General features: G+C 38.9%; 1 protein-coding gene across 2 annotated transcripts in view; it reads right to left on the bottom strand.

Moving 5' to 3' along the window:
• Nucleotides 1–17,961, bottom strand: part of Col4a1 (Collagen type IV alpha 1) — a 1,206,096-nt gene that overhangs the window by 545,013 nt on the left and 643,122 nt on the right. For both annotated transcript variants that reach the window (XM_090374514.1, XM_090374509.1), the window contains exon 19: nucleotides 13,368–13,546. In XM_090374514.1, the coding sequence (XP_090230640.1) occupies nucleotides 13,368–13,546 (179 nt within the window). The remainder of the gene's footprint in view (nucleotides 1–13,367; nucleotides 13,547–17,961) is intronic.

The raw sequence follows: 17,961 nt of genomic DNA on the forward strand, positions 1-17,961 counted from the left end.
CCATAATTATGAGAGCTTCCTTGGACACAGGGGAATTACCCATGGACTGGAGATGTGCAAATGTGACCCCAATTCACAAAGGAGGATCAAAGGGTGACACAAATAATTATAGACCTGTTAGTTTAACTTCTGTTCCAGGAAAATTAATGGAAGCACTGGTTAAAGAAGCACTGCAGGATCATCTAGACAAGACTTCAGTCATAGCTCAGACACAGCATGGTTTTGTTAAGGGGAAGTCTTGCCTGACCAATTTGATTGGATACTATGATGCAGTCACAAAAGAACTGGATGCAGGGAATAACTTTGATATTATATACTTGGATCTTAGAAAGGCTTTTGATACTGTTGCACATGGAAGACTGCTGCAGAAATTGGAGCAGTGTGGCATTGGAGGCAAATTGCTGCTATGGATAAAGGGGTGGTTGAGGGGGAGAAGACAGAGAGTGGTAATCAATGGACACTGCTCATCGTGGACTAATGTTATTAGTGGAGTCCCTCAGGGTTCAGTATTGGGGCCATTATTGTTTTCTGTATTTATAAATGATATTGATGATGGTATATCAAGCTTAATGTCCAAGTTTGCAGACGATACGAAGGTTGGCAGGGTTGTCAAGGACACTACTGACACTATGCTACTGCAACAGGATCTGGAAAGGTTGAGCAGATGGGCTGAGAGGTGGCAAATGAAGTTTAACATTGACAAATGTAAAGTGCTACATATGGGAAACAGCAACCCCAGAGCAACGTATCAACTCTGTGGTACTACACTGACAGTGGTAGAGAATGAAAGGGACCTGGGGGGTGGTTGTGCAGGAAGATATGAAGTTTTCTGAGCAGTGCAACAGGCTTCAAGAGTAGCTCATGGTGTATTGTCGATGATATATAGGAATTTTTCTAGCAGGGATAAGGAGGTGATTATTCCCTTGTATAAGGCAATGGTTAGGCCACACCTAGAGTACTGTATACAGGTCTGGAGGCCTCATTTCAAGAAGGATGTAGAGATGCTGGAACGAGTACAGAGAAGGGCAACAAGATTAGTGAATGGAACAAAGGGGTGCTCTTATGAAGAAAGGCTTAAATTTTGCAAATTACAGTGTCTGGAGACTAGGCACCGGCGAGGTGATCTGATAGAGGTGTATAAAGCCTTGAATGGTTTGAGCATGCTCAATGCTGATGGGATTCTTCCTCTAGCTCGGAATAATCACCTGAGAGAGCATAAATTCAAATTGAGGAAAGACAGATGTAGGATAGACGTGCGGAAATTTGCCTTTAGAAAGCGGGTGGTTGGTTGGTTGGTTGGTGGAATAGACTTCCATCCCTTGTCGTGGAAGTTGATAGCCTAAATAAGTTTAAGGCTCAGCTGGACAGGTATTTCGAACAAACAGAGGGGTGAAGTGGAAGTGGTTATTTATTTATTTATTTTTATTTATTTATTTATTTTTTTTTTTTTGGCTGATGCTGCATAAGCTTGCTTTCTTGAATCAAATGCCTCTACTAATGCTAATGCTAATTATTATTATTTTTTTAATGTGGAAAGTTTTTTTTATTTTCAATTGCATGCTAAATATTGACTGAGCCAATGACAAATTACAAGGAAAAAATATTTGCAAATTGCAGCTGAGTGGTCAAGTGACTTTGATTCAAGCATGTGTGACTACTAGAAAAAGTGATGGCATATTCTCTCCTTTTGTAAACTACTCTGACCCTATGTGGTCACCCAGAAGAATAAACAAATGTTTTAATTTTACTTGAGGAAATGTTTCATAGGCACATTAGCATACATGCATAATGTGCTCACTGTCTTCAGCATGCATGCCAATTTGTCTGTCTGTTCATCCGTTCGTCGACATGTAATAACTCAGCCCAGTGAATGGATTTCCATATTTTATGACTGCCTCTGTTAGAACAATTTATCAATCATTCCCATCTCATTAAAATCAGACCGAAAGAAATCCAGCATTTATTTATTTTTTATTTATATATATATATATATATATATATATCACATAGGCTATATTTATAGTGTATATTGTAGTTAAGGTACGGGATATTATGTTTGTTTCAATGTGCTGGTTGAAGAAATGAATGCACAATGTGGCAAATACACAGAAAAGAAATTTTCTCACTTAATGCATAAAAGTTGCTAATTTTTATTCCTCTTTTTCAATTTTTTTTTGGTATAAATCATGAATTTTGACTATCTGCAAACATGCCTGAAATGTAACAAAACTGCTGACTTTGTGCGCGCGCGCGCGCGTGTGCGCGCGCGTGTGTGTTGCATACCCAACAATTCATTTAAAGTTTAACAGAAATAACCTCCTTACTACTGCCACCCCCAATTTTTTAGTACATAAACAACAATTATGTTGCTTGCACCTATTCCATTTTCAAAAATGCACCTTCAGTACACAACCCTTTCCTCAGAGATATATCAGTAATTTAATTTTAAATGATTTGGGCAATTTGGTATGGTGGCAAAGAAGAAAACTCTTTCAAAGGCAGCAGATTATCATGGAGTAGTATACTCAACAAAAAGGGCACATTTAACTGCTACATTTCAATGTTTGCTAATTCCTCACCTTCATAATAACAATACATAAACAAAATAGTGAAAGAAGAAGAAAGAAAGAAAGAAAATGATATTCTGGAATTTCTATGTGCCACAGTATCAAAAGCTTTCCTAAAATCCAAGTATATGATATCAAAATTATTCTTGCATCCAATACCTTTATGACAACATCATAGTATCCAATCAAATTTGTCAGACAAGACTTCCCCTTAACAAACCCATGCTGTGTCTAGAGGGGAACAGGTACAACTCAGCCTAAAACACTGATGGATCCAATATCTCTCTATTACAGAAGATTTCGGAGAAGTCTGGTTGGCCCGCCTCCCTAAAATCCACTCATGCACACCTTCTCGATGGTAAGCCCTGTTATGTCACTTAGGTGGCAATGAACATGTACATTGGTTCTCTTCAAGACGCCTGGTCAGTGTGAAGAGGAAATGACCAAACCCTCCAGCATATGACAGCACAATGATACAAATGGCCTTCAGTCCCCAGCAGCTTTCACTCTCCCTCTTACGGCAGCGAGAGGATCAGAGTGGAAGCAGAGGGTGCTAAGAATCTCTGGGTACGACCAGGCTACCATGCACAGAAACTGAACTTGGCCTGTTATAACGTAAGATCACTCATCGGTGAAGACAGGCTATTAGAGCTGGAAAAGGAATTAGAAAATGTGAATTGAAATATCATCGGTTTGGCTGAAACAAGAAGAAGAAATGAATCACTTATAAGTTTATCAAGTGGAAATCTGCTCTACAACAATGGAAACAGTGAAAGGAGTGAAGGTGGAGTTGGGTTTCTGGTCCATAAAGATTTTAAAAACAACATTTTGGAATTCAAAAGTACATCACCAAGGGTGTCAAGACTAATACTCAAGATTTCTACGAGGTACAAGCTAAAGATTATAATGATTTATGCACCAACATCAAGCCATGATGATGAAGAAGTTGAAGAAATGTACGCCGAAACTGAGTCTTCTAGATGAGCAGAAAACCCACTACACTATTATTATGGGGGACTTCAATGCTAAGGTTGGAAAAAGGCAAAACAACGCAGAAAGAGGAACTATAGGAAATTTTGGAATTGGTGAAAGAAATAAAAGAGGTGAAAGACTTGTGGAATTTGCAGAATCTCAAGGAATGTCAGTAATGAACACTTTTTTCAAGAAAAGGGTTAACAGAAAGTGGACATGGAAGAGTCCAAATGGATTAACAACTAATGAAATCGACTTCATCCTCACTAACAGAAGATATATTGTGAATGATGTTACCGTCCTGAATAAGGTAAATGTTGGAAGTGATCACAGAAGGGTAAGATGTACACTTGATATAGATGTAGGAAAAGAAAGGAAAAAACTGACTCGAGTTAATAATAGAAAGGTCTTTGAGATAACAGAGAAGGAGAAAAAGCAGTATGTACTGGAACTTAAGAACAAGTTTGAGCTTCTGCAGACTGCTCAGAACCAAGATATCGACGAGGAATATTACAACTTTCTGAAAGTGATAAAGCCAAAGAAACCTATAGGGAAAAAGAAATCCAAAGAAGAAAAAATTAGTCAAGAAACACTTGTCATAATGAACCGAAGAGGACAAATGAAGAGCAAGAAAAACACTGACAGGGAGAAATTGAGTATACTGAGTTATGCAAAGCCATTAGAAAGAGACTCAGAGAGGACACAAGAAGATTTAACAGAAAAAAAGTAGAACAAGCATTAAGGGAAAACAAAGGATTTAAATCAGCAGTCATGAGCAGTAATACAGAAAGACAAATGATACTGAAACTGAAGAATAGCGATGGTGTACTTATAAACAGCAGAGAAGGCATAATTCAAATAGCAGAAGACTACTATAGAGAATTATACAAGGAGCGAGGGAATGATACCAGCAGTGGGGAAGATGGGTTGCAAAGTAGCAACACATACAACATACCTGATATTCTTCCTGATGAGGTAGAACATGCATTGAAGAAAATGAAGAATCGGAAAGCCCCGGGGGAAGATGAAGTTACTGTAGAGTTGTTAAAATTGGGAGGAAGAGACATAACACAAAAACTGGCAAGGCTCTTCACAAAGTGCATTAGAAAAGGTGTGATGCCTAAGCAGTGGAATAATGCAATCATAGTTTTGCTGCATAAGAAAGGATATAAATCAGAAATTGGAAATTATAGATCAATTAGCTTGTTATCCCACATCTACAAGTTGTTCACAAGGGTCATTACTAACAGATAGAAAGAATACTTGATGAGAATCAACCGAAAGAGCAAGCTGGCTTTAGGACAGGATTCTCAACTATGGATCACCGTCACGAAATATCACAGCTAATGGAGAAAGCAAATGAATATAAAACACCATTATGCCTGGCATTTGTGGATTATGAAAAGGCATTTGACTCCATACAGCATAAGGCAATGTTTCGTGCACTGGAAAGACAAGGCATAGATACCCCATATATTATGATTTTGAAGAAAATATATGAGTGCGCTACCTCCTTTATTAAACTAGACAAAGACAGTAGGAAATTTAAAATCGAGAAAGGAGTTCGACAAGGAGACACAATATCTCCGAAGCTGTTTACTGCTGCCCTTGAGGAAACTTTCAGAAGATTAGACTGGTCGCAGAAAGGAGTCATTGTGAACGGAGAGTACCTAAACCATTTACGATTTCCAGATGACACTGTGGTCATAAGCCACGATCCCAAAGAATTAGAGGAAAATCTTAATCAGTTATGCACAGTTAGTAAGGATTTTGGACTAAAGATGAATATGGGTAAAACAAAAGTAATGATGAACAAGTATGCCACAGAAAGGAAAATAATGATTGAAGGAGCAGTAATTGAAAAGGTGGAGTCATATACTTATCTGGGACAAGTTATTAGCTGTAATAGTGATAAATGGCTGGAATTCAAGAGAAGAATAAATTTTGGATGGATAGCATTCAGGAAATATAGTCACATACTGAAGAGCAATATCCCAGTTTGTCTGAAACGTAAAATAATGAATCAATGTATACTCCCCACCATGACTTATGGAAGTGAAACTTGGGCACTCACCAAAAGAATGGAAGAGAAGCCGAGAACTACATAGCGAAGAATGGAACGAGTTATACTGGAAATCAGACTGTTAGATAAGAGGAGAAACACATGGATTAGGCAGCAAACTCAAGTAAAGAACATTCTTATCAAAACTAAAGAACTAAAATGGTCTTGGGCAGGACACATAGCTCGAAGACATGATGACAGATGGACTAAGAAAATAACAGAATGGTACCCAAGAGGAGCTAGAAGAAAACCTGGAAGACAAAGGCAGAGATGGATAGATGAAATTTGTGAGTTTTTGGGTAGTAAATGGATGGCCAGTGCTCAAAACAGAAGGAACTGGAAAGTTGCTGGAGAGGCCTTTATCCTGCAGTGGATTGAAAATGGCTGATGATGATGATGATGATGATGCTGTGTCTGAACTATGACTGCAGTCTTGTCTAGATGATCCTGCATCACTTCCTTAACCGGTGACTCCATTATTTTCCCTAGAACAGAAGTTAGACTAACAGGTCTGTAATTACCCATGCCACCCTTTGATCCCCCTTTGTGAATTGGGGACACATTTGTACATCTCCACTCCATGGAGACCTCCCCTGAGTCTAAAAAGGCTTTCATAATTATAGTTATGGGTTTTGCTTACTTCCTTTGCTGCCTCCTTTAATATAACTGGATAGATCCCATCCACCCCCAGGTGTTTTCCTTATTTATCTTCAACAATTTCTTCGTCACTTGGCTCTCAGTTATTACAAAGTAAATTAGCTCCCTGTTACAGAGTTTGATAAACTTCTGACATTTCCCTCCTTGAATAAATCCATCATGTGTAAATGTAGAGGGAAAATACTCATTCAGTTTATCAGCTACCTGAGGATGATCATTAATAGTCAAACCATCTATGATAAGTGGACCAATATGATTCATCCCTTTCCTTCTAGAGTTTATATAAGTAAAGAACTCTTTGTTTTTTCTTTGTATCCTTTTCCAAAGATTTCTCATAATCTGACTTTGCCTGCCTAACCTCCTTTGTGACTTGATTACATACTAGGTTATATCTGCCATAGGCTTCTCTGTCATCTGATAATTTATATGCATCCCACGCATTTTTCTTCTCTGCCACGATCCACATTAATTCATCTGATACCCATTTGGGGCTAAACCTTGAAGAGTATTTCTTAGTTGATATGAAAAGCCTAGTACTCTCCAAGATTAAGTCCCTGAAGGCCTCCCATTTAGAACTCAACTTTTGTAACATCATCAGTTGATCCCACTGAATAAAATTTAAAAACTCTCTGAGACCACTGTAGTCACTTTTATGAAAGCAAAAAACCCTCCCCCTTACCCCTGATGGCAGTTACATCTTTAAGTAAATCCCACATCAGTACACTGTGATCAGTGCCACCTAGTGGTTTCTTTATCTGCAGATTTTTAACACATGAAGGATCACTACTGATAATCAGATCAAGAGTATTACTCCCTCTGGTTGCCTCTCGAACATGTTGCTGAAAAAATCATTCATCCAATAACCCATAAAAGTCTTGCTAGTTTGTGAGTTACCAATCCACAAGTTCCAGTCAATATCTGGAAAGTTAAAACCCTGCATTAAAAGACATTCTGATTTACTAGCCCACTCTATTTCTCTGCACATTATACTGATCAGATTCATTAGGCTTAATAATGAACACACACCTACTCACATTTTCCCTTTACCAGTGCTTTTGTTACACCACGCTGACTCAACATTACATTGCCCTGTACCTCACTTCTCTGCTCATTCCAATAGAAACAGTCCAAGAATGACTTTCACCTCAAGAATGATTTTCACCTCGTTAATCTTTTAGTCTGTGAATCCACCCCAACCTGACAGCTCTCCGACCCACCTAACACTGCCTCGATAGTATCAGCAAATATTCTTGCACCCTTTCTATTTAAGTGCATCCCATCCCTGTGGAAACAGTCTCTCCTGTTAACAAGCACAGACCACACAGAGAAAAATCCTACCCCATGAACATTGGACCTGTTGTTGTTGTTTTCAATATTTATTAATGATACAGATCAAGGGTATCGTACCTTAATAGTAATCAGGCTATACTACTGCAACAATATCTGGATAAATTAGGTAGATGAACTGAAAAAAAGTAACTGAGGTTTAACATTGACAAATGTTATTGTTAATATTAACATTAATATCCATGAGAGTTTCCATATGTTGCTCAAAGAAACTTTAGCTCCAGGAATCCAATAAGTTTTTGAAAATTTCTTACTATTTTATTGACTTATTTGTCACATTAAATCATATTGTATAAGTAGCTTCATACTCCTAGTTACGCTCCTTAGTTTATTTTGAATTTAACTAGAGATTTCGAAGGTTCCTACTTAGTATACATAGCAGCTTGTACCATTTGAACTTCCTGCCATTGTAGTAGTATATTAGATCAATATGGAATAGCATAACGTATATCTCAAACTTCTTAGCATAAGGAATAACATAAAACCAGATAGGGTAATATGGCTTATAGCACAGCATCAGGAATCTGTTAGTTTAGTACAGTATTACCAATTAAACTTATTAAATTTAATTGGTAATACTGTACTGTACCCAAATCATGCATCAGACTAGAGCAGAAAATCAATGAACACAATGAAGCGGGAGTGCTTTGGCTCAGGGGAGAACTAAAGGATACGATTCTCCAATGCATCACAGTCTAAAAAAATGTGCATAATGTGAAATGTTTGCAGATCTTTCTGGAACAGGACATGATCTAGCCAAGGAGGATGTCTTTGTGTGTGCATGGTTGTTACATCTATAACTAAATCCTTAGCCGTTTTTACCTGCAGATTCTTAAAGCATGAATAATCCTGCTGATAATCAGATCAAGAGTATTGCTTCCCCTTGTTACCTTTCTAACATGCTGCTGTAGAAAACAGTCATCCAAGAAATCAGCAAAAGTCTTGCTAGTTTGTGGGAGACCAACCCACAACATCTGAAAATTTAAAATCCCTCATTATGAGACATTTTGATTCGCTAGCCCACTTTACAACTTGTATAGCATAAGGCTGTTTGGTATAGTCATCACAGTAATTAGGCTTACAACACACTCCTGCTCTCAATTTTGCACACCAAACTGACTCAATGTTGCACTGGTCACCCATATTGATGGAGGTACTGCATTAGATTTAATATGCTTCTTAACTAAGAGCATAACCCCTCCACCCCCTCCTGTTCTGTACTCCCCATATTCAAATGCAGCATCACTTAGGTTTGAGTGACACCATGTCTTTGCTATTCCTACAATATCTACATTCAAAACAATCAGTACTTCAAATTCATCAAATTTCTTTACAATGCTCCTAGCATTACTGTACATGCAAGTATACATGTACGTGTTCTTCTTTGTTACCCTAAGAAGTTGTCAGGGCTGGAAATCTCTTACACCTTGCTATCCAGGTTGCTGCTGAATGTTTGAAGAGAAGCAGTACAAGGATTACTTTCATCTCTAGCTAATCTATCAATCTGTGTATCCCCCAATGCTAGATGGTATCACTAAGCAATTGAAAGTTACATCTATGCCACATGAAAGAGGAGATAACAAATGAGAGAAATGATGCACTGGGAAGTTAACAGATATTGAGCATATATAATGTTTGTTTGTTATTTGGTTTTTAGGAGCATTAGCAACTAAGGCCATATTGCTCCGGGAATGTGCGGTGGTCATTCCATTGACCTTTCCGCATCCTCCGTATTTGGTGGTGACAGGCTCGAACCCCGGTCTAATCAAGAAGTGTGTGCTATGCACAGCTGCTCCTTCCCACCTGGCTACGGAGGCGCCTTATATATATATATGGTCCTTGAGGTTGTCACAGACATTCCCTCAGATATGCCAGACAAGCTGTACTTGCTACCTGGAAGTCTAAAATGCTGATGGAACTGATATTCGGGTGACACTCAAGTCAAGTGGCCCCAATTTCGGCAAAGTCCGGACGGTCTGTGACAGCCAACTCCTCTGCTTGCACCTTCACAATGGTGAGACTGTTAGTAATCATGGCTACAACCTCCATCCACAAGTGCATGGGGGGGTGACCAACCAATGTAAGCAGGAGTCGACGTGTGGCACCCACACTACATGGAGGAATGCCGCCCCTCTATGTTACCAGGCAGTACTAGATGGTGGATGACTCTAATCAACCGGTGCAATACCACCACTTTGCTTATTGGAGGCTTGAAGTGGTGGAACCCATGTTTAGTCTCTAGAGCTACGTTCTGGTCAACCCTTTCCTATTTCTCTTCCATCATGCAGTATGATTGATGACTTTTGAGGTTATGATGAACATCACGGCGAGATCCAATATTCCTTACATTTCGAGGGTACAGCTCTAAAACAGTGTTCGCAAGCCAGCTGCTAGATAGTACACCGCACCGAACCTATTGGTAACTCTCTAGGAGGCTTCCGGATCAGCTAGTGTATAATCTTGCTACCTCTACTCTGCCAGATAGTGACTGGAGGGAGTCCGAGTAGTGTGTGTGTGTGTGTGTGTGTGTGCGCGCGGGGAGCATTGTCGAGGCCATGTTATGTCAAGGAGCTGACATAACATGGCCTCGTTATTCTTACCATGTGTATGCCATATCCAAAAATTTCATTACTTCATACAGCATGTCCCACCCACTTTTTCTTACTATTGAATACACCATGAATTGTCGAATTAATAGAGCAAGCTTATCTGCAAAAATATCTAAACCTCCCAAGCACTTACTAATTCATTTCACAAATATACGTGGTCTCATTTCTAATCTCAACGATGTCCATTTCCACTTGCAGTCTGCCAAACCACATGCACTTTTTGTGAAAGAATCTCAGTAATCAGTTGATTCAACAACTGCTCATCTCAGATACCCAAATTATTCGCTGTATGATTCCTTTCGCCTCAAAAGTAGTACTTGTGCATATGTCCATTCTGATATTCCCTGTCAGAGACTTGGCAATTTAGAATCTCCTCTCTTTGATCTTCTCTGGCTTAAAATCTCTCTACCTCATTGTGTCAAATTCATCTGTTATCTCTACAGTTCTCCCAACTCCACTAATCACTTGGAGCTCTTTGACTTCCTCTCATTGCAACTTGACTTTCTCCAGTCCAACTTTCCTAATAGTGAAATAATTTTACTTGATGATTTTAATGTTCACAACTACAGCTGGCTTCCATTTTTCTAGTCACACCGACCCAGCTGGTCAAGATGCTGAGGCTTTTGCAATTACTAATGACCTTGCACAGATTGTTCATTTACCTACAAGAATACCAGACAATCCTAATCATACAGCCAATACGCTTGATCTTTTTCTCACAAACAACCCTTCTAAGTACACAGTCGAAGTGAGAGGTCCTTTAGGTACTTCAGATCACAACTTGGTGATTGTCTCTTCTCCAATGGAGCCTTTATCTCATGGCTATTACCAACCGCGTGTTGTTTGGCATTAAAAGAATGCAAAATGAGATGACCTTAGAGATTTCTTTTCTTCTTTTCCTTGGTCGGATTACTGTTTCAAAACTTCTCATGTCAATGTTTGCTCAGATCTTGTTAGTGAAATTATTCTTGCAGGAATGGAATCCTTTATCCCAAACTCAACTTTAAAATCTCGTCCTTTATCTAAACCTTGGTTTTCCAATAAATGTGCTAAGGGTGTTCAAGAGAATAATGTTGCATATCATAATTGGCTTGTTTCTAATTCTTCAGTTTCATTTTCTGCCTACACCAAAACTCGCAACAATTGTAAAGCAGTTATTAATCAGTTCAAACCAGATTTTGAATAGGCTAAGAGTAGAAAACTTACTTCTTCCCTAATGGTAGCCAAGCATTCTGGTCTCCTGCCAAAGCTATTGGCTGCAACTTTTGCCCATCTCTGCTCCCAGCTGTCAAAACCAGATGGTTTTATTGCCACTTCAGCCAAGGATAAAGCTGACCTGCTAGCATCCCATTTTTCTTCCAACTCATGTATTAATGATCTTGGTAAAACACCTCCCATTCCCAACACACTTCATTCAATGCCTTTTGTGGTCTTCCGTCAAAAGGATTTTGACGAATCTTGATGCTAAGAAAGCTCTAGTTCCTGATGGTATTTCTCCACTTGTTCTCAAAACCTGTGCTTCTGAACTTATTCCTGAACTTATTTTCACTTTCTTATTCCAAAGGTGTTTTTTCTTCTGCTTGGAAATTTGCTCAAATCTAGCCAGTTCCTAAAAAGGGCGACAAATCCCCCCCATCCAATTATCGTCCCATTGCAATTACTTCTACTCTTTATAAAGTAATGGAGAAATCAATTACCGGCCAACTCTTAAACTTCCTAGAAACCTTCCGTCTGATCGTTGATCAGACGGATGGTTTCTAGGAAGTTTAAGTATGGATTCCGTCAGTGTCGATCCACTGGTGATATTCTGGCTTATGTTACCCATTTATGGACTAATTCAATAGAAAGGTTTGGTGAAACACAAGTAGTTGCTCTTGACATCTCAAAAGCTTTCGATTGTGTTTGGCATAAAGGTCTTCTAAACAAGCTTCCACCTTATGGGTTGCCAACTGTTTTAGTAATTGGTTATCCAGTTTTCTCTCTGACCGCTCACTGAGGGTGATAATAGATGGCTCTCTGTCTTCTAACTTCCCCACTAATGCCAGTGTCCCTCAAGGTTCTGTTCTTTCCCCCACTCTTTTCCTCTTGTATATTAGTGACCTTCTTCCATTGACTGGAAATCCTATCCATTGTTTTGCCGATGATAGCATATTGCATTCTACTTTCCATTTTGAGAAACCTTGCCCTGCTCAATCAGCTTCAACTTCTCAAAAATCTGCTACTAATTCCTTAAATGCCGATCTCCAGGTAATTCTCCAGTGAGGCAAAGACAACTAAGTTGATTTCAACCCTTCTAAAACTCAGTCTTGTCTTATATCTCGCTAAAAGGATTATTCTTCTTCTATGCTTATCTTCAGTGACACTCCGATTTCTAGGCAAAATGATATATCTCTTCTGTGGTTTTCCTTGACTTCTAATCTCTCTTGGCACAATCACATTACAAATATTGCTTCCTCTGCATCTAAAAAACTTGGTTTTCTCTTTCGCTCTCGGCATTACTTTTCTTCCAAACAGCTGCTCACTCTGTATAAATCGCAAATCCGCCCTGCCATGGGTTGTCAGATGTGGGAACAATATTCCCGCATCTGGGGTGGTGCCCCCAAAACCTCTTTCAGGCTTCCTGATTCCATTCAGAAGAGGGCAGGTAGGTTAATTAATGATTCATCTCTAACAGTCTCTCTCTCTCTCCACTAACTGTCTCATAGATGTACTGTTTCTTCTGCATGCCTCTTCTACAGATACTTCCATGGGCACTGTTCCTCTGAATTGGCTGCTATAATTCACGCTCTCTCTTTCAAAACAGTCTGAACACGTGCCGCTACCAGCCAACATCCATTTACTGTTCAAACTCACAGAACCAACTGTTCATCTTCCTCGTTTATTCATTCAACAGCCGTTTTCTGGAACAACCTTCCTTCATATGTATTTCCTGAAAATTACAGTCTACAGAAGTTCAAGTCCAGTGTCAACAAATATCTTCTTTCGTCTTCTCAACCTCAAACCCAAGCACGGTACTAAGTATTATAGGTTCTAATACCTCTTGTGTTTGGGGTTTACATAAAAAAAAAAAAAAAGAAGAAATAATAATAATTTAATTTTTTTATTTATCATATTTATAAATAAATGCGAGACAGCTCCCTTATTGGCATATACCTCATCCCCTGGTGGTCCTACAAGTCCAGGAAGTCCATCATCTCCCCTTTGCCCAGGCAAGCCTGGTGGGCCAGACTCACCTCTGTGACCTTGTAAACCTGGAAGTCCATCTAGTCCACGTTCTCCCTTCTCACCTTTTGTACCTGGTATACAAGCAATGCAGCTACCTCCAATTTCACCTTTAAGGAAATAAAGGAAGGGAAGGAAAATATAGTTAAAAACAACGAAGGGAAAAATACTAAATATATTAACTAATAATTTCAGTAAGGTGTACGTACCTGTTATCAATAAAGCATCAATTTGATTTATCATATAACTTAGTCAATGAGGCTCACCAACTGAGAATAAATTGTTTGGCAAGTAAAAAAAAAAATTACATTATTTTATATACTACCTGAATGTTTTGTACAGTGTATGCTGATCTACTTAGCAGTTCATACAGCAATTTCAACTGAATTACCTGCTGAACAGTGTTTCATTGGGCAAACTTCTCTGCTTGAAAGGAAGGGTCATTGCCTTCAAAGGAATTAAATCAATACACCAAGTAATCATTTTAATGTTACAGCCAGCTCTCATGCATGATGGGATCAGCGCAGGATGGACTGGTCCCACAGGAAAAAAATTATCATTGGAGGCTCTACTGACAAAGAAAGGCAAAATTTTAAGAAATAAGGAAAGATGGAATAACAGCGGGGTATGTCTGTCAGAGATAAATGTTACAGATAGTACTGATAAAAGTTAGAGATACTGTTAAATTATCTTTTAAGGGTATTAAAAGTGATACCATTGAACATATTCATATTAATGTTAAGTACTGTATAAGCAAACTAACGATTCACATAACAGATATACAGAAATGTTGAGCAGAAGTTAGAAGACAGAAGTACATTTGAAAGTGTCTGAAATTCTACCAGACACAATAGGAGGGAATACATCATAAGAGCCCTGTCAATCAGTTCTCAAGGAGATATTTTTTTTATAGCCTCTCCTTGTTAATAGGAGAGGTTATTTTTATAGGGATGGGATACAATTGAATGGAAGAGGTGCAAGGATAGTTGCTGATGCTATAGAGATAGTGTAGATTAGGTCACAAAACTGCTAGCCTGTCTGTGTGTGTGGGGGGGGTATATAGTGTGATGACAGCCATAAGCAGATGAGAAACCGATTCATGGCATGAAGAGCCAGAAAAGCAGGAGGAGACATCACAAGTACTTATGGGAATTTCTATGGGATAATAGCAATTACCTGGACTCTGTAACAGTTACTAAAATCATGAACATTGCACATTTTGTTTGAACACAAATTCTAGAAGCAAAGTAAATAGATTTGATGAGTTTGAAGATTAAGTCAACATTCCAAAACTGTAAGTATTAAAACATGTTACTTAGATGTAAGTATTAAAACTGTAAGTATTAAAACATGTTACTTAGATGTAAGTATTAAAACATGTTACTTAGATGTAAGTATTAAAACTGTAAGTACTAAAACATGTTACTTAGATATTGGAAATGCATAATCTGAATATGATGATGATTAAAATATGTACAGAAAGGATAGACATGACAAGAGGACGGGGGGGGGGAGGTTATGCTTGAAGACCACAGATTCTAAAATGGTACAAGCAATAGACACAGGTAACTGTTATCTTAAGTCAGTCCCATGCCATCCTCGTGGAGTCCTGTTGCTGGAAACTATCTTTATTGAAATTAGGTGTCTTTCTTTAATATTTCTTTCTGGTGTTCATTATGTGCACAAGAATATTTTCTATTTACACTGAGTGATCACTGAATTATGTCCACCCCTATGAAAACTGAATATGACCCATTGACCATGTGAGGTACGAGAGTATGGAATTAGTCGACCTACATAGGATAGATAAGGTGTGAGTGGTTCAGTAAATAGTAAAATTCTGAGCATGATGGATAAAAGGAAGGATTTATCAGACTTTGATAAAGGACAGATTGTGGGTGTTCAATGAGCTGGTGCCTCGATTTCCCAAATGGCTGAATTAGTGGGGTGTTCAAGAGCTGCCGTAGTTAAAGTGTACTAGGACCGGCATCAAAATGGTCAAACAGCAACCTGATAGCAAAACTGCAAAGGTCAGCGAAAGGTTAATGTTAGAGGTAGGCACCAGGTCAGATGACTCGTACAGGTGAACAGGTGCAGCACTGTTAAAGAGTTGACTACCCATGGGCCAGCCTGCAACAATATCTGGCATGACCATGCATTGCACGCTCACACGTATGGACTATACCAACAGACAACCCCTACGGCATCCTCTCCTGACCAAGGTTCATCGGCGTAAAAGACTCGCTGGCGCAAAGAGCATGCAAGTTGGATGTTAGAAGGTGTCCTGGTCGGATGAGTCATGTTATTTCCTCCACACCATGGATGGTCGTGTATGGATTTGGTGTCAACAACATGAGCCTCTTGATCCATCATTCATGGTATCAAAAGTGCAGGCCGGTGGATGCAGTTGTATGGTGTGGGGCATGTTTCACTAGCAGGAGCTTGGACCCCTGGTGCATGTGGAACAATGTATCAGTGGTCTCCGCTATTCTCAACTGCTTGCTGACTGTTTACACCCGACTGTTTACACCCAGCTATGTTACACTTTTTCCCAAATGGCGATGGTGTCTTCCAAGATGACAATGCGTCGAGCCATCGGGCACTTGTTGTAGGAATGGTTTGAGGAACACCGTTCTGACTTCCAGCATATTGATTGGCCTCTGAACTCTCTGATATCAATCACATAGAGCACTTGTGAGACACTATGGAAAGGCATATCAGGCATCTGGATACACCAATCGCCTCCATAGCTGACTGCAATACACACAACTTGGTTGGCCATACCTCCCGAATGCTTCTGACATCTTGTTGAATCAATGCCATGTCGGATAGCTGCTGTACTGAGGGCTAAAGGAGAACCTACGAAGTATTAGGTAGGTGGTCATAATTCAGTGAACACTCAGTGTATATAATTTGGGAATGTTACCTATAGAGCAACTTCATAAAAATCTCAAAGAATTTTATCATTCCACCTAGAATAATAAATACTCAACATTATAGGAATTAATGCACTGAAATTCATTAGAATTTTCTGACTTCAATGGTAGGAAACATGTTAGAGACAATGATTAAGAGTGCAATCTAGGAATATTTAGATAGATATGGCATTCTGAAGGACACATAATATGGCTTTGTTAAGGGAAAACCTATTTTATTTAGTAGGCTATTTTGACAAAGTTACCCATGAGCTGAATTTTGGGAACAATTTCGACATAGTTTATTTTGGATTTTAGCAAAGCATTTGACTTGGTCCCTTACGAGAGGTTACTGTATAGGCTTGAACAAGTTGGGTTACTGGATGGCTGCTTAACAGAATGCAGAGGGTTGGGATTAATGGCTATTCTTCAGATTGGTGTAACATCACGAGTGGAGTCCCTCAAGGATTGGTTCTAGGATCATTGTTATTTCACATTTTCATAAATGACATTGACAAAGGGATAGAAGGTGTGATATCAAAATTTGCAAACAACGTAAAGATTGGTGGCATTGTTAATGATCAGTGCCAAGCAGCACCTCTTCATGATGACTTGAACAGACTTCAAAGACAATCAGAGAACTGGCAGCCATGTTTTAATGCTGTTAAATGCAAGGTCTTGGTGAATAGCACTCCCCAAAAAAATTATACACTTGGTGGGGTTGAATTAAAATTAGTGGAGGAGGAAATGGATATGGGAGATATTCCACACGTCTTACAATTGCATTTTACAGTGGCATTATGACCTTCTATCTCTACAGGATAGCGTTCGATAAATCATCGCTCGACACCTTGAATTTTCCTGGCTGCCTGTTTACACTGTTCAGAAAACTTTATATCTCCCCTTGTCATAACTCCCATATCCATTTCCTCCTCCACTAATTTTAATTCAACCCCACCAAGTGTATAATTTTTTTGGGGAGTGCTATTCACCAAGACCTTGCATTTAACAGCATTAAAACATGGCTGCCAGTTCTCTGATTGTCTTTGAAGTCTGTTCAAGTCATCATGAAGAGGTGCTGCTTGGCACTGATCATTAACAATGCCACCAATCTTTACGTTGTTTGGTGGTGAGATCAGCAAAAGGAAGCCAGTACAAGAAAAAGACTATATTTGGGCTACCCACATACTCAAATACTTTGAGTATTGGATCACCTCTGAAGTGCCTGATTGAGGTTTATAAGGCTCAGAGAAGGATTAGTAAAATGAATGACGGCAGAATTCTCATTGTTATAAAGAATTCCAGAACTAGGAGACATAAATTCAAATTACAGGGATTGAAGTTTAGATTAGATTGTAGGAAGGTTTCTTTTAATCAGCAAGTCACTGATTGCTGGAACAAGTTGCCCTCATAGGTAGTTGAGGCTGACAGTTTGAATAAATTCTGGTCAACTGGATAGTTACCCATGTGATAAGGGAAGTATATATAATTTGTATTTTTTTATCTACTTGTTTTTTTTTTTTTTTTTGTTTTTTTTTTGGCAGTACAACAAAAGCTTGTGGGTTCCTTACACTATATGGCAAAGACTATTACTATAATTAGTGTATCTG

Source organism: Mastigoproctus giganteus, chromosome 1 (assembly GCF_048544385.1).
Source record: "Mastigoproctus giganteus isolate SK-2022 chromosome 1, ASM4854438v1, whole genome shotgun sequence".
NCBI classification, from domain to species: Eukaryota; Metazoa; Arthropoda; class Arachnida; order Uropygi; family Thelyphonidae; genus Mastigoproctus; species Mastigoproctus giganteus.